A 26650-nucleotide genomic window follows, 5' to 3' on the forward strand; every position below is an offset into this window, starting at 1 on the left:
TCAAATTACATCATCTCATTAGCCCCACCCTTTCCTCATTCTCACCGTTCCTCTAGAGTCCGCATTAACAATATTGACTAATTCCACCGGAAGTTGACTAATATTCAAGTGAGTCACCCCCGGTCCGAGGTTCATCTTCGACAAGAAATCTGCAGCCTGATTGGCTTCTCTATAGACATGAAAAACTCGAAAACTCCGAAATTGACTCCGAAGCCTCTGAACTCTCTTCCACAAACGCCTCGCCCTCCGTGGTAATTTCTGAAGTGGTTTTGCAAGAAGTAACTTGATATTCATCGAGTCAAGACCAAGTTCAACTAATGCAATCCGGCACTAAGTGCTAACTCCAATCCCAACTCAACACCCTGTAGCTCATGTATGAAAATAGTCTGTCCGTCAACCTGACCTGTGGCTGCTCTCACAACAGTCTCGTCCGAGTCTCGAATAATGGCTCCATACTCCGCATCCACCTCGTTCAATGCACCATCCGTATTAATCATATATCTCCCTGCTGTCGGCCGTGTCCATATGCATGAAGTGTACACCGGCTTTTGGAGAGAGATAGTAAGATTCCAGCGATCGATGGTTCTCCGATTCTCCTCCGTATCTTCAAACCGTTTGGTAACGGTATTCAGCTTGATCCTCACTTTCATCACAAATAGTGTGTATAATCAACCCCGGTGACATGACATTACTTCTAAATACCCTATTATTCTGCTCCTTCCAAATATGATAAACATAGGCATTTAGAAGCAAACGGCCCACTCGGGCAGTGATACTAAACCCACCAAAGTGATTGATACACCATGTAGCTCCCCTTCCCAATCTGCAGCACTTACTCTCTGAAATCCCATCTTGAGTAATAACGATTCCCATAAAATCTTTGTAACTGAACACCCAAAGAATAGGTAGAAAACGTTTCTTCATCTCCCCCACAGTATACACAAGTAGTGTCTATAGCCATACCCCAACTAGCCAGAAGCGATCTGGTTTTGAGGCGTTGTCGGAAGGCAAGCCACGTGATGAAGCAATGTTTGGGTATACCACCCAGTGACCATACTAATGAAGTCCAGCTCAATCGAGTTCCTCTAGGTCGAATAGCTTCATACGTCTCTTTGAGAGTAAACTCTCCATTCTGGCTAGGCGTCCAGATCACCTCATCTCTAAGAGTACTATCTACCACCACCTCTCTAGCCTCGACCTCAATAGTACATAGCTGCCACATGCGTAGGGAAAGCCCAGCTTGACTGTCCGATAAACTGAGAAACCTGGGCATCTAAATGAAGGTGAGAATCATATCTATGTGTCTCCTCAAAAGCATCAAATAGAAGACCACGAGGATGCCATAAATCAGTCCAGAATTTGGTATCATGACCTTCCCCCAAAGAAGTGCAAATGAGTCGATGAGCTGTCGGTCTGCAGGCTTGAATCCGATGCCAACACCAAGAACTTCTACTCGAAGCCGATAAAGTCCAGAAGTGTTGATCTTTGATGAAATTATGTCTCACCCAATCAGCCCACTAAGTCGTCTTACCACTAACCAGATCCCATATATGGCGAAGGTTAGACGCCTCAAACAACACCTCGATATTGCGAATTCCGAGGCCCCCTTCACCAGTTGGGTAACAAAGGCTTTCCCAACCAATAGGAGATCTCTTGCACCCCATATCAGCACCTGACCAGAGGCACATGGAGTTGATGTCGTTCATAACCCTTTTGGGAATAACAAACACCGCTACCCAATATAGTAACATGCTGTTCAAAACCACCTTAATGAGAAGAACACACCCCGGAAACGATAAAAATCGTCTCTTCCAAGATTGGATTCGTCCCTTGATTTTATCGATTAGCGGGATGCAATGACTATAGGTAAGACGAGACGATATAAGAGGTAATCCCAGGTATCGAATAGGCAGAGAACGAGTACCGAATTCAAGGATGGTGGTGATATCACTCTGACCTTGAGCCGAAAGACCAGCAAAGAAGATGGTACTCTTGAGCACGTTGGCCTGCAACCCCGTCGCCCGATGAAAACCAGTTAGCACACCTTTTAGAGATTGAGCCGAACCCGTGTCTCCTCGAAAGAAGACCATGAGGTCGTCTGCAAAACAAAGATGAGTAACCTTCGGGACTAGACACTGGGGGTGTAGCAGAAACCGACCTGCTATTTCCTCTCGATTAATAAGGACCGCGAAAACCTCCATCATTAAAACAAACAAATATGGAGATATCAGACAGCCTTGCCGTAAACCCCGTTTCCCATCAAAGTAACCATGGGCTTCACCGTTGACCAGAATAGAGAACTTAGACGTAGTAACACAAGCCCGTATCCATTCTATAAATATGCTTGGAAAATGGAACTTACCAAGGACCGAGAATAGTGAAGACCAACGGACTGTGTCATACACCTTCTTAAGGTCAATCTTAACCGTACATCGAGCTGGACCAGTAGGTCGATGGTAATTCCGGACAATCTTATGGGCCAGCATGATATTGTCTTGGATAGTACGTCCAGAGATAAAAACTGACTGGTTTGGACTAATCATCGAATAAATGACTCCTTTCAGTCGAATAGTGAGTATCTTGGTAATGCATTTATACAGCACATTACAACAAAATATAGGTCTGAAGTCTGAAACTGAAGAAGCATTATCGATTTTAGGAATAAGAGTCACAAATGTAAAGTTTACCTCTTTGAGAAGTTTTCCAGAGCTGAAGAAGTTCTGAATAGCCTCCACAAAGTCATCTCCCACAATCGACCAACACGCCTTGAAAAAGTGGGAAGAGAACCCATCCGGCCCCGGCGATCGATCAGAACCAATAGTTTGCAAAGCAGCATATATTTCATCTCTGGGCACCCTCATAATAAGAAGAGCTCCTTCAGCTTCCGTCAGCGGGCGTGAGAACTCCACATTAGATATGTGATCTAATGCTTCATTATCCTTATCCTCTCGACCGAATAAGTCCCGATAGAAATCCACACACATATTAGCTATTTCCACTGGATCCTCAGCCACCGAACCATCCTCTCTAGTGAGTCGAGTGATAGCGTTCTGAGATTTCCGCTCTTTAATAGAGTTGTGGAAATAAACTGTATTGATGTCATCGAGAGTGAGCCAGTCAACTTTAGCATGTTGTCGGAGCATTGCTGTTTCAGCCCGTACAACGTTACTAAGGTTTTCATTAGCTACTCTCTCTTGCCTTCGTAAAACTTGATTTGCTGGATCTCCCTGCAATCGAACCTGCACTGAATGTAAAAAATTCCGGTTAATGGTTACTTGGTTCGTCACCCCATTGAATCGATCTTTCTTCCATTCATTTAACCGAGCCTTCAAAGCTTTGAGTTTTGTCACCATACGAAACATCGGATTACCCCGTACTGACACCTTCCATACATCAGCAACAAGAGCTCGAAACGTGGGATCCTCCGTCCAAGCGTTGAAGAACTGAAACGGAGTACGCCGGTGTGTGTTGGGTGCAACAAGCGGAATAATAATAGGAGAGTGATCTGAATCCCCAGGCAGTGGAAAATCTGCTTTAGCTAGAGGAAAGCAGGTCAACCAACCACTATTAATAAGAGCCCGATCAATCTTGGAACTGACATTAGCAACTCCCATCTGCCTGTTAGACCATGTATAGAAACAACCTGTAAACGGGCAATCAAATAGTCCCAAATCGATAACACAGTGAAACATCTCATTGGAGCCTTGAGATGGTGAGCTATTACCGCCTCTCTTCTCATTGGCTAGCATAGTGGTGTTAAAGTCACCTAGCACTAGCCACAGAGCCTCAGAACCCATCATAAGAAACTCAAGGTTCATCCAAAGCTCCCGGCGACGGAAAGTACTATTACTTCCGTACACCACTGCCATAAGAAAACCCGAACCATTTGGAAACCGAACACCACATGCAATAACTTGCCCTCCAACATTGGACACGGTGAAATCAACCCTACTCGGATCCCATCCAATCCAAATCCTTCCACCCGGAACAGCCACGTAATTATCAATAAAAGTCCAGCTAGAGTTAAGACTTCGCTGAATGCGAATCTTATTACGCTCCTGGACATGAGTTTCTAGAAGTCCACACAAACCAATTCTATTCAATCTCACCAAATCTCTCACATTTTTCGTACGGAGAGTATCATTAAGACCTCTCACGTTCCAACATGCTATATTAATCATTTAACTATTGGGGTAATGTTTCAACCCCCTCATTGGTCTCCAGATTACTCTCCATTCTCAAAGTACTCGAAATAGGGACAAAATAATTTCGTGAGTTGTTGACCGAGGGGTCATCTTCCTCATGGAGATGTTCATCACCTTTGTCTATATGGTCCCTATCCATGTCCTCCCTTTCCTGTTCACGGTTATGATTTCCTGATTCTAAATCATCATGAGTATTTAAAACCGAGAAAGTATTACCTGTGTGCGAACCATTCGTACCTGATTTGTTACAGAGATTTGTCGCGTTCCTCGCTATTTTCCGACGTGGTTGATCCATTTTTTCTAAGTTTCCAGGACCGATGGTGAATCTATTATTCCGTGGGACTACCATTGACCACTCACCATTTGTATCACAACTCTCTTTTGAGGTTTGATGGACTGAATCGTTAGTCGCTGCCGTTGCCGAGCGTTTCCTACCACCTTCCTGTCGGTTGGGACCAGAGCCCCCAACATCAGAAACATTAATTTGACGATTGTCTTGATAGTTTCTTGATTTCATCAAGTTCGAACCATTCTGTCTAGATTTTGTGTTGTTCAAACTCTCTCCTCGAACTCCTTCTCTAACTTGCCAATTACCTTCATTTAGGTCAGCACCCTTACCGTTCGAATTCAACCTCAATTTGGGACACTTAGATTCATCATGTCCAAAAATTTTGCATTCTCCACATCTGTCCGGTTTCCACGAATACTCCACTGGCACCTTCACTTCATGCTCCAACAGTCCATCCTTTACTCGCAGCTCAACTACATCGGGTAAACATTGATCAGCACTCACTTCCACACAAACACGTGCAAATGCCATCCTTTCTTTTGATTTCGTTCGGATATCTTGTCGAAGAGGAGTTCCCACCACACTAGCAATGTAAGAGATCCCTTTCGGATTCCAACAAAGGAGAGGTATGTTCCTCAAACAAATCCATATCGGGATGGTCTTCATCTCTTGAAGTTCTTGTTCGACATTGGCTTTCCACGGTCTGACCAAGAAGATACGCCCCGATATAAAAATAGGCTCGTGTTCCGAAGTCCGTTGTCTATCTTCCATTGACGAAAATTTAATTACGTATGCCGAGTTTCCATGCACCGTAAGTTTAAATTCTCCCTTCGGTTTCTGCTGTTTTGATAAGACGTTATACACCAATCCATAACCCAATCTCTCTCCTATGAAACTACCAATAAGAACATCATCAAATGATTTAACTTCTTAAGCAAAATTAGAAACATCAACGGCAGCTACTAGTTTTCCATCCACTCTCCGGGGTGGAAAAAATTGCAATTTAGCTTGATTGTCTCCTGTTTGAGTTGTGAATAGAGTGGACCAGTTCGGAATATTATTGGCACCACCCTGACCCTCAGAAGAAATGCCCAGAACAGTTGGAACGAAGCCAAGCAACCTATTCCCTGCCGGAACCCAAATTTCTGTCGTAACCCTAGTCTCCTCTGCCGGAATTTTTTGTGATTCCGGCTGCTGCTGCTGTGTTAATGGAAGTGATGTTTTCATCATACTACTCGGAGCTGGGTTACGAAGAGCACCCGAAAGCATGTTATTTCTAATCGAATCTGCTAAAAATTTGTGGCCTAGACCAGCAGTTTTCCCAAGTGTCGTCCTACCTTTTTTTTTATAATGATAAGCGGGAGAAGCCCGAACCGAATACAATGAAATAAAACTAAATAAAACAACAAAGAAATCAAATTACATCATTTCATTAGCCCCAGCCTTTCCTCATTCTCACTGTCCCTCTAGAGTCCGCATTAACAATATTGACTAATTCCGCCGGCAGTTGACTAGCATTCAACTGAGTTACTCCCGGTCCGAGCCTCATCTTAGACAAGTGATCAGCATCTTGGTTTGCTTCCCTATAGACATGAAACACCCGAAAACTCCGAAATTGGCTCTTAAGCCTCTGAACTCTCTTCCATAAACGCCTCGCCGCCATGGTAATTTCTGATTTGGTTTTGCAAGAAGTAACTTGATATTCATCGAATCAAGACCAAGTTCAACTTCCTGCAGGCCAGTACTAAGTGCTAGCTCCAATCCCAACTCAACACCCTGTAACTCATGTATAAAGATAGTTTGTCCATCAACCTGACCCGTGGCTGCTCTAACAACAATCCCCTCCGAATCTCGAATAATGGCTCCATACCCCGCATCCACCTCGTTCAGAGCACCATCGGTATTAATCATATATCTCCCTGTCATCGGCCGAGCCCATTTACATGAAGTATAGACCGGCTTTTGAAGAGAGATAGTAAGATTCCATCGATCAATGGTCCTCCGATTCTCCCCAATATCTTCAAACCGTTTGGTAATAGTATTCAGCTTGATCCGCACTTCATCGGAAATAGTATGAATAATCAGCCCCGGTGACATAACATCGCTTCTAAATACCCTATTATTCCGCTACTTCCAAATATGATAGACATAGGCATTTAGAAGCAAACGCCCCACCCGGGCAGCAATGGAAAATCCATTAAAGTGATTAAGACACCACTGTAACTCCTCTTCCCAATCAATTGCACATACTCTCTGAAATCCCATCTTGCGTAATAGTGATTCCCATATAGTCTTTGTAACCGAGCAACCAAAGAGTAGATGGAAATCCGTTTCTTCATCTTTCCCACAGAAAACACATGAAGTGTCTATAACCATACCCTAACTAGCCAGAAGGGATCTAGTTTTGAGGCGTCTTCGAAAGGCAAGCCACGTGATGAAACAATGTTTGGGTATTCCACCCGGTGACCATACTAAGAAGTCCAGCTCCCGAGTTCCTCTGGGTCGAATTGCTTCATACGTCTCTTTGAGAGTAAACTCTCCATTCTGGCTGGGCATCCAGATCACCTCGTCTCTAAGAGTACTTTCTACCACCACCTCTCTAGACTCGGCCGCGATAGCCCCTAACATAGCTGTGATATGAGTAGGAAAAACCCAGCCCGACTGCCCAATAAACTGAGATACCCGTGCATCTAAATATAGGTGAGAATCATATCTATACCCCTCCGCGAAAGCATCATAAAGAAGACCCCGAGGATGCCATAGATCAGTCCAAAATTTGGTATCATGACCCCAGAGAAGTGCAAATGAGTCGTTGAGCCGTCGGCCTGCTGGCTAGAATCCGACGCCAACACCAAGAACTTCTATTCAAAGCCGATAAAGTCCAGAAGTGCTGATCTTTGATGAGATTATTACTTACCCACTCAGCCCACAAAGTCGTCTTACCACTAACCAGGTCCCATATATGACGAAGATTTGACGCCTCAAACAGCACCTCGATGTTACGAAAACCAAGTCCCCCTTCATCAGTGGGGTACACAAAGGCTTTCCCAACCAATGGGAGCTCTCTTACACCCCATATCCACGCCAGACCACAGGAACTTACTAAAGATGGAGTTGATGTCATTTATTACTTTCTTGGGAATAACGAACACTGCTGCCCAATATAGTAACATACTATTCAAAACCACCTTTACGAGGAGAACTCGCCCTGCGAACGATAAAAATCGACTCTTCCAAGATTGGATTCGTCCCTTGATTTTATCGATCAACGGAATACAATAGCTATAGGTGAGACGGGACGATATAAGAGGTAAACCCAAATAACGAATAGGCAGAGAACCAATACCGAATTCCATAATACTACTAATATCACTCTGACCTTGGGCCGAAAGACATGAAAAGAAAACCGTGCTCTTAGTCACATTGGCCTGCAACCCCGTCACCCGATGAAAACCTGTTAACACCTTTTAGAGATTGAGCTGAACCAACGTCTCCTCGAAAGAAGACCATGAGATCGTCGGCGAAACAAAGGTGAGTAACTTTCGGAACTCGACACTTAGGGTGTAGCAGGAACCGACCTGCTCTTTCCTCTCGATCAATAAGAACCGCGAATACCTCCATCATTAGGACAAATAGATAAGGAGAAATCGGGCAGCCTTGCCGTAGACCTCGCTTCCCATCAAAATAACCATGGGCTTCACCATTAACCATAATCGAGAACTTAGACGTGGTGACACAGGCCCGTATCCATTCTATGAATATCCATGGAAAGTGAAACTTACCAAGGACTGAGAATAGTGAAGACCAACGAACTGTGTCATACGCCTTCTTAAGGTCAATCTTAACCGTACACCTTGCCGAGGTATCTGGTCGGTGGTAATTCCGAACAATCTCATGGGCTAGCATGATATTGTCCTGAATAGTATGACCAGAAATAAAGGCTGATTGGTTTGGACTGATCATCGAATAAATAACTCCCTTCAGCCGTATAGTAAGAATCTTGGTAATGCATTTATACAACACATTACAACAAGATATCGGTCTGAAATCTGACATTGAAGAAGCATTATCTATTTTAGGAATTAGAGTCACAAAAGTAGAGTTTACCTCTTTGAGAAGTTTTCCTGAGCTGAAGAACCTCTGGATAGCTTCCACAAAATCATCTCCCACGATGTCCCAACACGCCTTAAAAAAATGGGAAGAGAACCCATCCGGCCCCGGCGATTGATCAGAACCAATAGTCTGTAAAGCAGCAAAAATCTCATCTCTAGTCACCCTCGTGATAAGAAGAGCTCCTTCAGCTTCCGTAAGCGGGCGTGAGAACTCCACATTAGGTATGGGATCTAATGATCCATTATCCTCGTCCTCCCAACCAAATAAGTCTCGATAGAAGTCCACACACATATTAGCTATCTCCGCTGGATCCTCAGCCACCGAACCATCCTCCCTGGTGAGTCTAGTAATAGCATTCCTAGACTTCCGCTCTTTGATAGAGTTGTGAAAGTAAGCTGTATTGCTGTCATCAAGAGTAAGCCATTCAACTTTAGCACGTTGTCGGAGCATTGCCGTTTAAGCCCGAACAACGTTACTATAGTTTTCAGTAGCTTCTCTCTCTTGCCTCCGTAAAACCGGGTTTGCTGGATCACCCTGCAATTGGACCTGCACTGAATGTAAAAAATTACCGTTAATGGTTACCTGATTCGTCACCCCATTGAACCGATCTTTCTTCCATTCATTCAACCGAGCATTCAAAGCCTTGAGCTTTGTCACCATTCAAAATATCTGGTTACCCCGTACTGACTCCTTGTATACATCAGCAACAAGAGCTTTAAACGTGGGAACCTCCGTCCAGGCATTAAAGAACCGAAACGGAGTTCGCCGGTGTATGTTAGGTGCAACGAGCAGTATAATAATAGGTGAGTGTTCTGAGTCCCCAGCCGGTAGAAAGTCTGTTTTAGCTAGAGGAAAACAAGTCAGCCACCCACTATTAATAAGTGCCTGATCAATCTTGGAACTGATGTTCGCAACTCCCATCTGCCTGTTAGACCAAGTATAAAAACAACCTGTATACGAGCAGTCGAACAGTCCCAAATCGGTTACACAGTCAAACATCTCATTAGAACCTTGAGATGGCGAGGTATTACCACCTCTTTTCTCAGTAGCCAAGATCGTGGTATTAAAGTCACCTAGCACCAACCAAGGAGCCTCGGAGCCCATCATAAGAAGCTCAAGGTCCCTCCATAGCTCCCGGTGATGAACAGTAGTACTATTACTTCCGTACACCACTGCCAAACGAAAACCCGAGCCATCTGTGAACCGAACACCACCTGCAATAACTTGCCCTCTAACACAGGACACAGTAAAATCGACCCTAAAAGGGTCCCAACCAATCCAAATCCGGCCTCCCGAAACAGCCGTATAGTTATCAATAAAAGTCCAGTTGGAATTAAGACTTCGCTGAATACGAGTCTTATTAACCTCCTGAACATGAGTTTCTAGCAATCCACACAAACCAATTTTATTCAATCTCATAAAATCACGCACACTCTTCGTACGGAGAGCGTCATTAAGACCTCTCACGTTCCAACATGCAAGATTAATCATTTAACTATTGGGAGGTATCCTCGACCTCCGTAGAAGTCTTGGTAGTGTTATCCAGTCGCATACTAGTCAAATCGGGATTGGTTGCCTCATGTGTGTCATGTAAAGTGGGACTAGTTCCCTCATGATGGGAACGGTCATTTGCAGGTAACCTCCCCTCCGGCTCACCCTCATGTGCATCAATGTCTAAATTTCCAAAAGTGGAAAGAGCCGAGAAAGAATTACCTTCATTGTAACTATTTGGGCCTGATTTGTCGTATGTTGTTGTTGCCTTCTTTTCCATCTTCCTTGGTTGTTGATCAAGCTTTTCTGGTTGATCTCCACCGAGATAGAGCTTGCTGCCCTTAGATTTAACCACCGACCATCCTTCATTGTTATTTCTGTTATCCTCACGCGTTTGCTGAATTTCTCGAGCTGGGACCATTGCCGGACGTTTCCTCCCACCATTTTGACCACCCGAACCAAACCCCTTACTAGATTTAAAGTTCGTTTGCTTCCCATTAAACTTTCTCATTTGATTTGTTGTTACCGTACCTTGCTGGTTCGCCCGAGCCTTAGGGTTACCATCCGGTGCTCTGTCTTCTCTAAGTTGCTAGTTTTTGACGACTTGGCCTGTAACATTTTCAGCAAGTTTTGGTCGCTTAGGACACGTCGAGTCATCATGCCCAAACACATGACACATCATACACTTGCTGGGTTTCCATGAATATTCTACTTGCACCTTTACTATATGATCTGAATTACCATCTTAACTCGAACTTCAATCTCGTCGGGTAAACCCCTATCCACTTGAACTTCAACACACACCCGTGCAAAGGCCATTCGCTCCTTGGATTCCGTACGACTATCTTGCATAAGAGGAATACCCAACACACTAGCAATGTGTGAAATTCCTTTGGAATTCCAGAATAGAAGAGGAATATTTCTCAAGCTTACCCATATGGGTATCGTCTTCATTTCTTGGAGTTCCTGTTCAATGTGAAGCTTCCATGGCCTTACTATAAAGACCCGACCCGCGATAAAGATAGTTTCGTGTTCCAATGCTCGTTTCCTGTCTTCTAAAGATGAGAACTTAATAACATAAACTGAACTCCCATCTACTGTGAGTGTCATCTCACCCTTCGGTTGCCATTGTTTCACTAAGACACTCTTGTACCAAACCAAATCCCATTATCTCGCCGACGAAACTACCAATGAGTATGTTGTCGAAGGACTGAAATTCGTTTACAAAATCTGAGGTATTCAATTCTGCCATGAAACGACCTTCTAAGACAGTGGGAGGGACATAGTTCAAAGCAGCTCGAGTGGGTTCTATTTTGTTGCTGAATAGTTTTGTCCAATGAGAACGAATTGGGGTACCCCCTCCCAGATTTTTGGAGGCACCCAGATTCATATGATCAGTTTCACGTGAATCTGTTCTTGCCGGAACCCTAGCAGCAGCCGGAAACCTAAAATCTGGTGTTGCCGTCGCCGGTTGCTGCCTTCCTGGATCTGCTATGTTTGTGTTAACCAACTCCATTGGATTACGAAGAATACTTGAAAACATGTTGTTTCTAATAGATTCAGCGAAAGTGTTAGTACCCATCATCTTCTTCTTGTTCGTCCCTGAACTTGTTCCAAGAGCCGTGCCTCCTTCAATATGAACAACATTCTTTGGAGTTGATTTATGGGGCTTAGGAACTCCTTTTGATAGGCTAGAAACCTGGTTTGCTGTTGCCTTGAAAATAATGGGGACAGAGACATGATCAGTCCTACCTATGCTCGGTTGTGTCTGTTTAGCCGCCATGGAAGCATCATCCTCCATTTCATCTTCTTCACCTTCACTGATGACACGGTTTCCAGTCAACAAGAACCGCCCCTCTCCTATCTCTCCATCATCTCTTAAGCTAGTATCTTTGCCGTGAGAAAGCTCCTTCATGGCCGAAAAATCCAACCAGCAGCCTTTCCGATCAGCAAAACCTTAGAAAAACCCTAAAAAATCACTTTTCACGTCACTTTCTCTCTCCTCACGGGATTTTCTCAGAAACCAGCAATGTTTCCGTAAGGAAGGAGAAAAACACAGACAACCACCTAGTGTCGTCCTACCTTCACCACCATGAACTGAACTCTTTTTGAAGGTTACCATTAACTCGTGGAACACACCCCTCCTTTATAACTTTCGGTTTTGCTGTAGCTTTGAAACACAAACTAACAGAACCGAGATCATCTTTTGGTGATTCATTGATTGTGATCGGCTTTTTGTGTTGCAACACTATAGAAGTTTCGTCCATGTTTGCTGCAACCGAGTTACCCTCTATCATCTCATCTACTTCATCTTCACTTGGTATTCGGTTAGCAGCCAGCAGGAAACGACCTTCTCCTATCTCTCCTTCATCCCTTAAACTAGTATCTTTGCCGTGAGAAAGCTCCTTCATGGCCGGAAAATCCAACCAGCAGCCTTTCCGATCAGCAAAACCTTAGAAAAACCCTAAAAAATTACTTTTCACGTCACTTTCTCTCTCCTCACGGGTATTTCTCTCTCCTCTCCACTTTTCGCTCTGTTTTAAAAAAAAAATATTAGGGTCTCCAGTTTGGTGCAGTTTCATATTGCTACAGTTTCGTTTACAATTTGACGGGTCGATACAGTTTTGTTTACAATTTGAGGGGTCGAAATTGAGGTAAAAGTCCAAAAACATCATTTGGAATGGATTTTTAGGACATATGAAACATTTCCGATGATAGAAAACTACAACTCATGCAAAAAAAAAATTTGTTCCACAGTTTGGTGCAGTTTCATATTGCTACAGTTCCTTTTACAACTTTAGGAGTCGATGCTGTTTTGTTTACAATTTGAGGGGTCGTAAAACCCAAAAAACATAAGATGCAATGGAATTTTAGGACATATGAAACATATTGGATGAAAAAAATCACAACACGTGCGAAAACATTTATTACACAGTTTAGTGCAAATTTTTTTTTTTTTTGATAATGATAAGCGGGAGGTGCCCGAACCGAATACAAAGGAACAAAAATTCAAAAAAACAGCAAAGAAATCAAAATTACATCAAATCATTAGCCCCACCCTTTCCTCATCCGCACTGTTCCTCTCGAGTCCGCATTAACAATATTGACTAATTACGCCGGTAGTTGACTAATATTCAAGTGAGTTACACCCGGTCCAAGCTTCATCTTCGACAAGAAATCAGCAGCCTGATTGGCTTCTCTATAGACATGAAAGACCCGAAAACTCCGAAATTGGCTCCGAAGCCTCTGAACTCTCTTCCACAACCGCCTTGCCCTCCATGGTAATCTCTGATGTGGTTTTGCAAGAAGTAACTTGATATTCATCGAGTCAAGACCAAGTTCAACGTCCTGCAGTCCGGCACTAAGTGCTAACTCCAATCCCAACTCAACACCCTGCAGCTCGTGTATGAAGATAGTCTGTCCATCAACCTGACATGTGGCTGCTCTGACAACAATCCCCTCCGAATCTCGAATAATGGCTCCATACCCCGCTTCCACCTCGTTCAGTGCACCATCAGTATTAATCATATATCTCCCTACCGTCGGCCGAGTCCATTTACATGGAGTGTAGACTGGCTTTTGGAGAGAGATGATAAGATTCCAGCGATCAATGGTTCTCCGATTCTCCTCTGTATCTTCAAACCGTTTGGTAGCAGTGTTCAGCTTGATCCTCACTTCATCACAGATAGTGTGTATAATCAGCCCCGGTGACATGACATTACTTCTAAATACCCTGTTATTCCGCTCCTTCCAAATATGATAGACATAGGCATTTAGAAGCAAACGACCCACTCAGGCAGCGATAGAGAGCCCACCAAAGTGATTGATACACCACAGTAGCTCCCCTTCCCAATCAGCGGCACATCTCTCTGAAAACCCATCTTGAGTAATAGCGATTCCCATATAATCTTTGTGACCGAACAACCAAAGAATAAGTGGAAATCCGTTTCTTCATCTCCCCCACAGAAAACACACGTAGTGTCTATAACCATACCCCAACTAGCCAGAAGCGATCTAGTTTTGAGGCGTCTTCGAAAAGCAAGCCACGTGATGAAGCAATGTTTGGGTATACCACCCGGTGACCATACTAATGAGGTCCAGCTCAATCGAGTTCCTCTAGGTCGAATTGCTTCATACGTCTCTTTGAGAGTAAACTCTCCATTCTGGCTAGGCATCCAGATCACCTCATCTCTGAAAGTACTATCTACCACAACCTCTCTAGCCTCGACTGCGATAGTCCCTAGCATGGCTGCAACATGAGTAGGGAAGACCCAACCTGACTGCCCAATAAACTGAGAAACCCGGGCATCCAAATTAAGGTGAGAATCATATCTGTGCGTCTCCTCAAAAGCATCAAGTAGAAGACCGCGAGGATGCCATAAATCAGTCCAGAATTTGGTATTATGACCATCCCCCAAAGAGGTAAAAATGAGTCTCTGAGATGTCGGCCTGCTGGCTAGAATCCGACGCCAACACCACGAACTTCTACTCGAAGCCGATAAAGTCCAGAAGTGTTGATCTTTGATGAGATTATTTCTCACCCATTCAGCCCACAAGGTCGTCTTACCACTAACCAGATCCCATACATGACGAAGGTTTGACGCTTCGAAGAGCATCTCGATATTGCGAAATCCAAGCCCTCCTTCGTCAGTTGGGTAACATAAGTTTTCCCAACCAATGGGAGCCCTCTTACACCCCATATCAGCACCTGACCAAAGGAACTTACTGAAGATGGAGTTGATGTCGTTCATAACCCTTTTGGGAATAACAAACACCGCTGCCCAATATAGTAACATGCTGTTCAAAACCACCTTAATGAGAAGGACACGCCCCGCAAACGATAAAAAGCGACTCTTCCAAGATTGGATTCGTCCCTTGATTTTATCGATTAACGGGATGCAATGACTATAGGTAAGACGAGAAGATATGAGGGGCAATCCCAGGTATCGAATAGGCAGAGAACCAGTACCAAATTCCAGGATAGTGGTGATATCACTTTGACCTTGAGTTGAAAGACCAGCAAAGAAGATAGTGCTCTTAAGCACGTTGGCCTGCAACCCCGTTGCCCGATGAAAACCAATTAGCACACCTTTTAAAGCTTGAGCCGAACCCGTGTCTCCTCGAAAGAAAACCATGAGGTCGTCTGCAAAACAAAGGTGAGTAACCTTCGGGACTAGACACTGAGGGTGTAACAGGAACCGACCTGCCCTTTCCTCTCGATCAATAAGAACCGCGAATACCTCCATCATTAAAACAAACAAATATGGAGATATCGGACAGCCTTGCCGTAAGCCCCGTTTCCCATCAAAATAACCATGGGCTTCACCATTGACCAGAATAGAGAACTTAGATGTAGTAACACAAGCCCGTATCCATTCTATAAATATCCTTGGAAAATGAAACTTACCGAGGACTGAGAATAGTGAAGGCCAACGGACTGTGTCATATGCCTTCTTAAGGTCAATCTTAACCGTACACCGAGCTGGACCTGTGGGTCGATGGTAATTCCGGACAATCTCATGGGCTAACATGATATTGTCCTGAATGGTACGGCCAGAAATAAAGGCTGACTGGTTCGGACTAATCATCGAATAAATAACTCCTTTCAGTCGTATAGTGAGTATCTTGGTAATGCATTTATACAACACATTACAACAAGATATAGGTCTAAAGTCTGAAATTGAAGAAGCATTATCGATTTTAGGAATAAGAGTCACAAAAGTAGAGTTTACCTCTTTGAGAAGTTTCCCAGAGCTGAAGAAGTTCTGAATAGCCTCCACAAAGTCATCTCCCACGATCGACCAACACGCCTTAAAAAAGTGAGAAGAGAACCCATCCGGCCCCGGCGATCGATCAGAACCGATAGTTTACAAAGCAGCATATATTTCATCTCTGGTCACCCTCATAATAAGAAGAGCTCCTTCAGCTTCCGTCAGCGGGCGTAAGAACTCCACATTAGATATGTGATCTAATGCTTCATTATCCTCATCCTCTCGACCGAATAAGTCCCGATAGAAATCCACACACATATTAGCTATTTCCACTGGATCCTCAGCCACCGAACCATCCTCTCTGGTGAGTCGAGTGATAGTGTTCCGTGACTTCCGCTCCTTAATAGAGTTGTGGAAATAAGCTGTATTGCTGTCATCGAGAGTGAGCCATTCAACTTTAGCACGTTGTCGGAGCATTGCTGTTTCAGCCCGTACAACGTTACTATAGTTTTCAGTAGCTACTCTCTCTTGCCTCCGTAGAACTGGGTTTGCTGGATCTCCCTGCAATCTGACCTGCACTGAATGTAAAAAATTCCGGTTAATGGTTACTTGGTTCGTCACCCCATTGAACCGATCTTTCTTCCATTCATTCAAACGAGCCTTAAGTTTAGTCACCATTCGAAACATCGGATTACCCCGTACTGACACCTTCCATACATCAGCAACAAGAGCTCGGAACGTGGAATCCTCCGTCCAGGCATTGAAGAACCGAAACGGAGTACGCCGGTGTATGTTTGGTGCAGCAAGAGGAATAATAATAGGAGAGTGATCTGAATCCCCAGGCGGTGGGAAATCTGCCTTAGCTAGAGGAAAACAGGTCAACCAACCACTATTAATGAGAGCCCGATCAATCTTGGTACTCACATTAGCAGCTCCCATCTGCCTGTTAGACCATGTGTAGAAACAACCTATAAACGGGCAATCGAACAATCCCAGGTCGGTAACACAATCAAACATCTCATTGGAGCCTTGAGACGGTGAGCAATTACCGCCTCTCTTCTCGTTGGCCAGCATCGTGGTGTTAAAGTCACCTAGCACTAGCCACGGAGCCTCAGAACCCATCATAAGAAACTCAAGGTCCCTCCAAAGTTCCCGACGACGAACGGTGCTATTGCTTCCATACACCACTGCCAAGAGAAAACCCGAACCATCTGGAAACCGAACACCACCTGCAATAACTTGTCCCCCAACATGGGACACAGTGAAATCAACCCTACTCGGGTCCCATCTAATCCAAATCCGACCTCCCGTGACAGCCACATAGTTATCAATAAAAGTCCAGCTAGAATTAAGGCTTCGCTGAATGCGAGTCTTATTGATTTCCTGGACATGAGTTTCTAGAAATCCACATAAACCAATTCTATTCAATCGCATAAACATACGGAGAGTCATTAAGACCTCTCACGTTCCAACATGCAAGATTAATCATTAAAACTATTGGGAGGGTTTTTCGACCTCCGTGGAGGTCTCTAGGTTGCTGTCTTCTCTCGTAATACTCATGTGAGGGTCTAGTTCAGATTGTGAGCTATGCATCAAGTGATCTTCTTCATCATGAAAATTGTGATCTCTTCCCGAGGCCTCCCCCTCTGGCTCTCGGAGACGAGTTTCCGAGTCGGTATCATCTGAATTTGACAAGGCTAAGAAAGAATTACCTGATAAGATACCAGCCGAACCATGTTGTGCAATTGGAATCAACGCCTTCTTTGCCATCTTTCTACGTGGGTGATCTGACTTTTCCATTTGACCCGCACCTATAGTGAACTGATTTGATTTCGATGGAACCACCAACCAATCACCATTTCTGTCTCGTCCCTCCTCCACACTATGTTGGCCTGATTCTCGGTTTGTTAATGTTGCTGGGCGTTTACGACCACCACCAGCTCGGTTTGCTGCAGCCCCATGGACGTTTTGAGTACCTTGTTGCCTCTCAATTAAGTTATTGTTACTCTTCCCCGAGGATATCAAAACCCGTTGGTCAGATTGTTGCTTATGAGAACTTGTTGTTCGGTTATCACCCTTTGGTTGGTTTGTATCGCTAGTAGGGACAGTAGGGTGACCAAAAGATTTTGGTTGTTTAGGACAATCTGAATCAGCATGACCGAATACTTGACACCCTTCACACCTATCCGGCTTCCATGAATACTCCACTTGCACTTTTACCATGTAATCGGAAGACCCCTCTTTAACTCGAATGTTTACTTCATCCGGTAAACTCTTATCAACTTTTACCTCCAACACACACACGTGCGAGTGCCATCCTCTCTTTCGATTCCGTACGACTGTCTTGCATGAGAGGTACACCCACCACGCTAGCAATATAAGAGATTCCTTTCGTATTCCAAAGCAAAAGTGGAATGTTCCGAAAACAGACCCAAATAGGTATAGTTTTCAATTCTTGAAGCTCTTGTTCAACATTATGTTTCCATTGTCGAACTACAAAGAGTCTCCCCGCAATAAATATCGGCTCATGTTCCAATGCCCTTCGTCTATCATCCGACGAAGAAAACTTTATAACGTAAGCTGAATTACCATGCACAGTGAGCTTCATATCCCCTCTCGGTTTCCATTGTTTCAACAGCACACTATGCACCAATCCATACCCCAACCTTTCACCAACAAAGCTGCCAATAAGAATATCTTCGAAAGTTTTAATTTCATGTGTGAATTCAGTAGCATTCACTTCAGCAACTAGGTTTCCATCTCTCTCCTTAGGTGGGAAATAACTCAGTTCAGCACGTTTTAAGACTTGCTGTTTTGTAAATAGAGAACTCCAATTAACAGGTCCGTGTAAATCACCATGGATATTTTTAGAAGCACTCACCTGATCAGGCCCAACACCTTGTCGTCCCTCTCCATTGGAAAACCTAGTTTCTGCCAAAACCCTAATTCCCTCTGAGTTTTCAATCGGTGTTGCACATGGTGAGTATTCAGTCGAGTTTGTTATGATTCTGGTTGTTTCGCTTGTTGGATTCCGAAGAACTCCCGAGAACATGTTGTTACGTATAGCATTTGCTAGTGGACTATTACCCAAGACCATCTTCTTCCCCATTACTGTTCTTTTTTCTTTTGCACGAACAGGAGTTGTAGTTACTCCTTGCTGAACTTGTGATGTAGACCCATCATCATTCAGTTTTGATTTTGATGTTGCCTTAAAGAGAAGACCAACTGAATGAGTAGTATCCATGACTGTTTCTGGTTGTTCTTCACATGAAACCAGTGAGGTTTCCTCATTCATCTCTTCCTCTTCATCTTCACTTGGTAAACGGTTTGCAGCCAATAAAAACCTTCCTTCACCGATTTCTCCTTCATCCCTCATACTAGGATCAATTCCAATATGAGAATCAATCATTGCCGGAGAGAAACCAGACCAGAAATCAAGATTTCTGATCACAAAAACCTAGAAAACGTCCAAAAATCACCACTTTCTCTCTCCTCACGGGATTTTCTCTCTCCTCTCAGCTTGTTATTCAAAGAAGTATTATTGCTTTTTTAGGGAAGAATATCACAGCCATACTTAACAGCTAGAAGGAGCCCTCTTTCCACCCCCTGAAGCTCATGGTGCACTACAGACACAGGATCAGCAGCACCATGAGCAGCAGCAAGTACCTGACCTCTATGGTCCCTCATCACACAACCATAACCTGCTGAATCCCTGCAAAAGGAGCCATCAACATTGAGCATAACAAACCCAACAGCAGGCTTCTTCCATTCACACAATGTAACAGCAGCAATAGCAAACTCAAAAGTTAGATTAAAGTTGAGAGCAGCCCTCCTCCTGCTCCTCTGATTATCTTTTGCCTTAACCTTCAACCCAGAACACTTCATCCTGATATCAGCTACAATTCTCCTCAAAACTTCCCTCTCTGATTCAGCTTTACCAGCAAAGACCCTTCTATTCCTCTCAAGCCAAATATGATAAACATAGGCATTAAAGGCCAATTTACCAACAAGAGCAACCATATCCTTTCCAGCAAATGGCTTGACTAACCAGGCCACTTCTTGAGTCCAATCAGACTTAGATATCTTAGAAACAGCAAGAAGTTCCAAAATAGATTTCCAAACAACACAAGAAAAGCTGCAAGAGAAAAGAAGATGAAAATCATCCTCCACATAACAAGCACATAATACACAAGTATTGTCAGGGATAACACCCCACTTATGAAGCTTATCCTTGGTCTTCAAGGCCCTTCTCATAGCTACCCAGGTGATAAAACTTTGCCTAGGTATGTTATGAGAAAACCACACAATAGCACTCCAAGGAACAACTTCTTCTTTTCTTCTAATGGCCTCATAAGTTTCTTTAAGAGTAAAGAAGCCAGATTGACCTGCTGTCCACACCCTCTCATCATCAAAACCAGCCTGAATACCCACCTCAGGTAATCTATCCAAAATCTCAACCAAAGCTCCTTGAAGCATATGAGGAACAATCCATTCACCATTAGAGATACAGACACTGACCTTAGCTGAAGCATTAAGCCTGCTATCAAGCCTAAAGAAAGAGTCCAAGAAAGGATAAAGAACACCCAAGGGGTGCCACACATCAAACCAAAAATCAGTGCTCTTACCATTGCCTATAAGAACCTTGGCAAGGTTAAGACCTTGTTCTCTGCAATTCAATATACATCTCCAACTCCATGAAGAGTCCCGAGGAACTTTCATGACCCAAAAATCATTCCCTGAAATCAAATTGGCCTTAACCCAGGAAACCCACAAAGTATCCTTACCAATGAACAACTCCCATATATGTCTCGGGGTAGTAGCAGCGTTAAGAGTCAATAAATCCCTAAGGTTCAAACCACCTTCTTTATAGGGCAGACACACCACACTCCTACTAATAGTAGCCCTCTTAGCTTTCAAATCAGTACCAACCTAAAGGAAGTTATGAATGATAGAGGAGAGCTCTTGAAAGACCCTCTTAGGCAGAACAAAAGAGCTAATCCAAAACATAACCATGCCATTGATAACAGAAGTAATAAGAGTAACTATACCAACATATGAAAGGAATTTAGACTTCCAAGATTGTACCTTCTTAAGCACCCTATCAAGCAAGGGCTGACAATCAGCATAGGTCAATCTAGAAGAGAGCAAGGGAACCCAAAGATATCTAACTGGCAAGGCAGCTACATCAAATCCCAACACAACCTTGATAACCTCAAGGGTGCCAGCATCCACACCACCAGCAAAGATAGAGCTCTTCATGTGATTAGCTTTCAATCCAGTGCATAAGGTGAAGCTCTCTAAAGCACCAGCCAAGGCATTAGCAGACTCCACATCCCCTTTAAGAAAGACCAAAAGATCATCTGCAAAACTAAGATGAGTAATAATAGGACTAGAACACTTAGGATGCAAATGAAAACTACCATCCCCAACCTTCTGCAGCAAGAAAACATTAAGGACCTCCATAACCATCACAAAAAGGTAAGGAGACATAGGACACCCCTGTCTCAAGCCCCTCTTCCCCCTGAAATAGACAAAAGAACTCCCATTCACCATAATAGAGAACCTGGAAGTAGAAACACAGATCCTAACCCAATGAACAAACTCCATAGGAAACCCAAAAAGCTGCATAATCTTGAATATAGCTTCCCATTCAACTGTGTCATAAGCTTTCTGAAGATCAATCTTCACAGCACACCTAGGAGGGCCTCTACCCCTGTGATGATTCCTGGTAAGCTCATGAGCTAAAAGGATGTTATCCTGTATAGCTCTTTCAGCAATAAAAGCAAACTGACAAGGACTTATCAACTCAAAAATCACCCTCTTCATCCTCAAAGTGAGAATCTTTGTAATACATTTATAAATAACATTACAACAAAATATAGGCCTAAAATCAGTTACCCTAGAAGCATTAGGAACCTTAGGAACCAAGGTAACTAAGGTAGAATTTACCTCACCAAGCAGCGTTCCAGAAGAGAAGACCCTAGCCACAGCCTCACAGAAGTCATCTCCCACAATATTCCAACAACACTTAAAGAAATAAGATGAAAATCCATCTGGCCCAGGGGCTTTATCTGACCCAATGGTGGAAAGAGCATAAACAATCTCTTCTCTAGTCACTTTATCAATCAAACCAGCAGCCTGGTCACTAGAAAGAACATGAGCAAACTTCACCCCCTCCAGCCTCTCAGGAAAATCAGCATCAAGAGATACACCAAACATGTTCTGATAGAAATCCACACACTCAGTAGCCACCTCTTGACATAAAGATAATTTCTCACCAGCCCCATTAAAGAGAAAAGGAATATTATTCCTGGATCTTCTCTCTTTCATGGAACTATGAAAAAACTTGGTATTCCCATCCCCAAGCTGAATCTTCTAAACTCTAGACTTTTGCTTCATCATGGCTTCCTCAGTCCTTGCCAATCTAACATAAGTGCCAACAGCCTCCCTCTCAGCCTCCCTCACCTGGCTCAGAATGAAGGAGAGACTGCATCATATCCATAGACTCCCTAGCCTCCTGAACCTGCATAGAAAAGTTATGAAACCTAGCTCTCTTCCACTCATTCAAAACAGACTTAACCTTTTTCAGTTTGCACACCAGTCTATACATTGGGTTGCCCATCACTTCCATGCTCCAAGCATTCTTCACTAACTCCATAAACCCTTCCTCCTCAACCCAACAGTTAAAGAATTTGAAGGGTCTAGGACCAGCACCACCCTTCTCAAGAAGAGACACAACACAAGGACAATGGTCTGAAACACCATGATTTAGAAACTCAGCCCTTGCATTAGGAAAGCCAGACACCCATTCAATATTAACCAATGCTCTATCTAGCTTTTCTCCTATATGCCCATCACCACTCTGTCCATTAGACCAAGTAAAAAAATTACCAGAATAAGGACAATCAAACAAATGAGCATCCCAAATACAGCCCCTGAAGTCAACAGTATCACAAGGCCTAACAGCAGCCCCACCTATCTTATCTCCAGCCTCTAAAACTGAATTAAAATCACCCATGACTATCCAGGCCAGATCATAATTCTTTGCTACCATTCTTATCTCATTCCAAAGTCTTCTCCTGGAACTCCCATCATTATGGCCATACACAATACTCAGAAGAAAAGACCTACCATCCTTCATAGTTAACATAGCAGTAACCATCTGGTCAGATAAAGAAATAACATATAACCCTATCTGAGAACCATCCCATAAGAGCCAAATCCTGCCTGTCCTATCCCATTCATAATTAGCAACCCAATTCCAAGTAGGCAACAATCTTCTTCTAACAACATCCTTATTATCCATATCAACATGAGTTTCAATCACACCACAAACACACACATTATTAGTCCTAATAAGATGAATGATTTCTCTAGTCTTCAAGGCATCATTCAAACCTCTAATATTCCAGCAAGCTAAATTATCCATGAGAGTCACTAGGAAAGGAAGATTTACCTCTACCTCTATTAGCTCTCTTACCACCACCAGCTTTTCCTTCAAACACTCTAATACCACTGCCTACTGGACCAACCAAAAGAGGAGCAGCAACAGCCAAGGGTTCCTTGATTACATCAGACCCCTCAAAGTGAATACTTCTATCTTCTGCATCCCCATCTGCCTCATTGCTAGATAATGGTACCAATGCCAGAGAACCAGCAGCAAACATACCACCACCACTACTCAACTCATCATTAAACCCTCTCATAGGACAACCATCAAAAACAAATTTCTCAGAATCAGAAGGACTAGCACCCCTAGTCATGGCCTTTCTCTTGCCAGAATGTCTACCTTTTACCTCAGTCCACTCTTCTTCTACCATAGCAGTATCATTATTCTCTTTACTACCAGAAGGCTCACCAGGCTCCTCACCCATCTTCTCAACAGTATCATCTCTAACCTCCTTAGGTTTCCACACCTGTTGAACAGGACTGGCTACTTTGATACACTTAGCTGTGGAGTGTCCTAACACAGCACACTTAGAGCAAAAGAGAGGTTTCCAGTTATACTCCACTACAACATCCACATCTCTCACACCATTTAGAAACACAGGAATGACTTTAGATAATTCCTTATCAAGACTAACTTCAACACATACCCTGGCATAGGCCATCCTAGCCTGGGTAGTAGTAGGACCATCAAGGAATAGAGGTTTCCCAATTCAACTAGCCAATGACTGCAGTCCCTCCTCATCCCATAACACAATAGGTACATTCCTCAAATTGACCCAAATAGGGATAGTCTTAAAGCTAGCCATCTCCCTTTCAATATTAAGACTCCAAGGCCTCACTATAAAAATCCTTTTAGCAATAGTAATAGGCTCATGCTCCAAGATACGAATTCTGTCTTCCTCAAGATCAGGTTTAATAATAAAGACACTATCCCCATGAATAGTAATAGACACAGTGCCCTTTGGCCTCCAAACATTCATCAAATTCCTCCTAACAACCTCAAAAGACAATCGACCACCAATAAAACTACCCACAACCCACCTCTCACACTCACTGATCCGAGTCTGTAGATTAGGAGTAACAAAACGTACACCTCTCACACCATTAATATCAGTAGGGGGAACATAAGATAAAGGTTTCCTACCTGGAACATTGTGTCGAGCAAACAAACTAGCCCAGTTAGTAGTAGAATGCTCATTGTCACCAACACCTCTCTGGTTTGAAGGGAGTTCTGTTTGAGGTCTTTCATCAAACACCTTGCGAGCACCAAACCTAAAAGAAGAACCCATACCAGAAGCACCAGAAGGAAGATTCGTAGGATTACCAAGAGCAGGATTAACCACCCTCATAGGTCCTCTCAACTTACTCAGGCCACCAACTCCATCAGACGAAGCAGCAGAAGAGCTCATCGATTCAAACATTACTGACTTCCCCTCACTCACCCCCTGTTTTGATCGATCCCCAGAACCAGGTTCAGGAGATCCATCACCAGAGGAAAGAAGGGGAACCTTCGTCTCCCTTTTCGCCAGATCCACTCAAGAGAAAAGATCCAGGAAGAAGGGAAGCAATCAATAAGAAAAGAGAGAGAAGAACGATGAAAAAAACAGAGAAAATGAACTTCAAACCAGTGGCCAATCAATAATGAACACTCGCCGGAAAATAGGACCGCCGCCACTCCAAGAAATTAGGGAAGTCGCTCAGCCCGAGAGATTCTCTCTCCTCGGCATCAATTTTGGGAGAATTGAAGTTGTGCCAGAGAACACTAGTCTTTTGCTTAGATTGAACATTACTAAGTTTATGATGTCTAAATGTGTGAAGGGGTTCAAATGGAAGGCTCCTACTGCAGGTTCAATATTGATAAATATTGATGGAGCCTATGATAAGGATTATGCAGGTTATGGAGCAATTCTCAGGGATGAATTTGGTAAAGTAATTGCAGCTGGGGCCGGGAGAGCTGATCCTAGTAGTGTGCTTGCTGGTCTGTGAGTTGCAAGGGGTCTTGTTGGGTCTGAAACTAGCTTGTGCTAGAGGTCTTAAAATGGCGACTCTTGCTACTGATTCAACAAATGCGGTTGTTGTGCTAAAATCTGATGGAGAGAAGCCCCCTTGGACTGCTTGGAGTTTGTGGCAGGAGATTAGAAGCTTGATGATGTAGTTTGAGCAATGTGTGGTGCACCATATTTTTCGTGAACTTAACCAGGCTGCAGACTTTCTGTCGCGTCTTAGTAGTAATGGAGTTATCCACTTGGATGTGGAGCATCTCCCAAGCAAGCTGACTTCTATAATGGATCAAGACAAGATAGGTGTGGTTCGCATTCGTAGATTTTGGCCAACTGAGAGTTGAGTGTTGTTCTGTTGTTTTCTTTGAGTTATTTTTTTTTTTGGAACATTGTGGCTTGCTATGATGTGGGACCTTTTGTATTAGCTTTTTTGTTTAATGGTTAGGGTCAGGGTCCCTATAATCCCTGTTGAATTGTTAAAAAAAAACTGCACCAAACTGTGACACGAACTTTTTCGCACGAATTGTGAGTTTTGTCATCCAATATGTTTCATATGCCTTAAGACTCCATTACATAGCGTACGAATCTAAAAAACCCTAGAGAGGGGAGAGAAGGTCCCCCGGCTGGTGCGATTTTGGCGGCGGCGGTTTTCTCTTTTCCGACAGTGGTAGTTAGTGTTTCTTCTTGGCCGGCATCGATTTTTACTGGGTTTTTTCTCCTTCTTTCTCGGATTAAGGCTACTTTTGTTCGAATTCAAGTTTCTCCTCCTCACTATTAGCTCCTTGGAGCTACAGTTTGTGGTGGTGGAGACCAAGGGTTCCCTCCAAGCTCCTGGCAATGGTTCTCCTGGTCTTGAGGGATCAGATAAACTGTCAAAACAGGCTAGTGTTGTTGAGGGGATGGTGAATTCAGTGGCTTCTAGTGGTGGGGTTAGGGTTTTGCATGCTCCAATGAGATTTCCAGTTACTACTCATTTTGATGGTGGATTTGTTGATGGTGATAGGTCAGAGCTTCCTTCTACCTATTCCTCTGTGTCTCAGGAGAAAGGTATGCATACTTCTCTGGATTGGGCTAAGCTTTTTGCTAAAAATCGAAGCTCTGGTAGGAGATCTTTAGAATTTTGTGATCGTATTTTAGTTAATGGTCGGACTGTTATCTTTTCCTCGAATTATCAGGAGCAGATTGAGGACTGTAGAAAATTGATTATTGAAATGTTTTTGGTAGTAAGCTTCCATTTATGGTTGTTAAGAGATCTTTGTTAGATATTTGGAAATCTAATGGGGATGTTTCATGATTTTGTGTATGTCATAAGAGCTTCTTTGGAGGAGGATAGATTAATGATATTGGAGCATGAACCTATCTCTGTGGCTAACAGAATTTTTATTGCTCGAC

The 26650-nt window shown here is 43.5% G+C and overlaps 2 protein-coding genes across 2 annotated transcripts; both read right to left on the reverse strand.

Moving 5' to 3' along the window:
- Nucleotides 1-9267: 9267 nt before the first annotated feature.
- LOC147567772 (uncharacterized) lies at nt 9268-10098 on the reverse strand. The gene has a single exon (XM_086658042.1). It carries the CDS (start codon nt 10096-10098, stop codon nt 9268-9270), a length of 831 nt encoding a protein of 276 aa, XP_086514168.1.
- Nucleotides 10099-22260: 12162 nt separating this feature from the next.
- Nucleotides 22261-23115, reverse strand: LOC147567773 (uncharacterized). Its single transcript, XM_086658057.1, has one exon. The coding sequence runs from the start codon at nt 23113-23115 to the stop codon at nt 22261-22263; it is 855 nt and encodes a 284-aa protein (XP_086514183.1).
- Between the last annotated feature and the right edge of the window lie 3535 nt (nt 23116-26650).

The sequence above is a fragment of the Eschscholzia californica genome, unplaced genomic scaffold, assembly GCF_041429995.1.
Source record: "Eschscholzia californica isolate CP2 unplaced genomic scaffold, dmEscCali1.0.p SCAF_1, whole genome shotgun sequence".
Taxonomy (NCBI): Eukaryota; Viridiplantae; Streptophyta; class Magnoliopsida; order Ranunculales; family Papaveraceae; genus Eschscholzia; species Eschscholzia californica.

Bases quoted from the DNA above. Each gene is read 5' to 3' on its own strand.
- LOC147567773 (XM_086658057.1), bottom strand. From the start codon at position 23,115: ATGGATAATAAGGATGTTGTTAGAAGAAGATTGTTGCCTACTTGGAAT.
- LOC147567772 (XM_086658042.1), bottom strand. From the start codon at position 10,098: ATGATTAATCTTGCATGTTGGAACGTGAGAGGTCTTAATGACGCTCTC.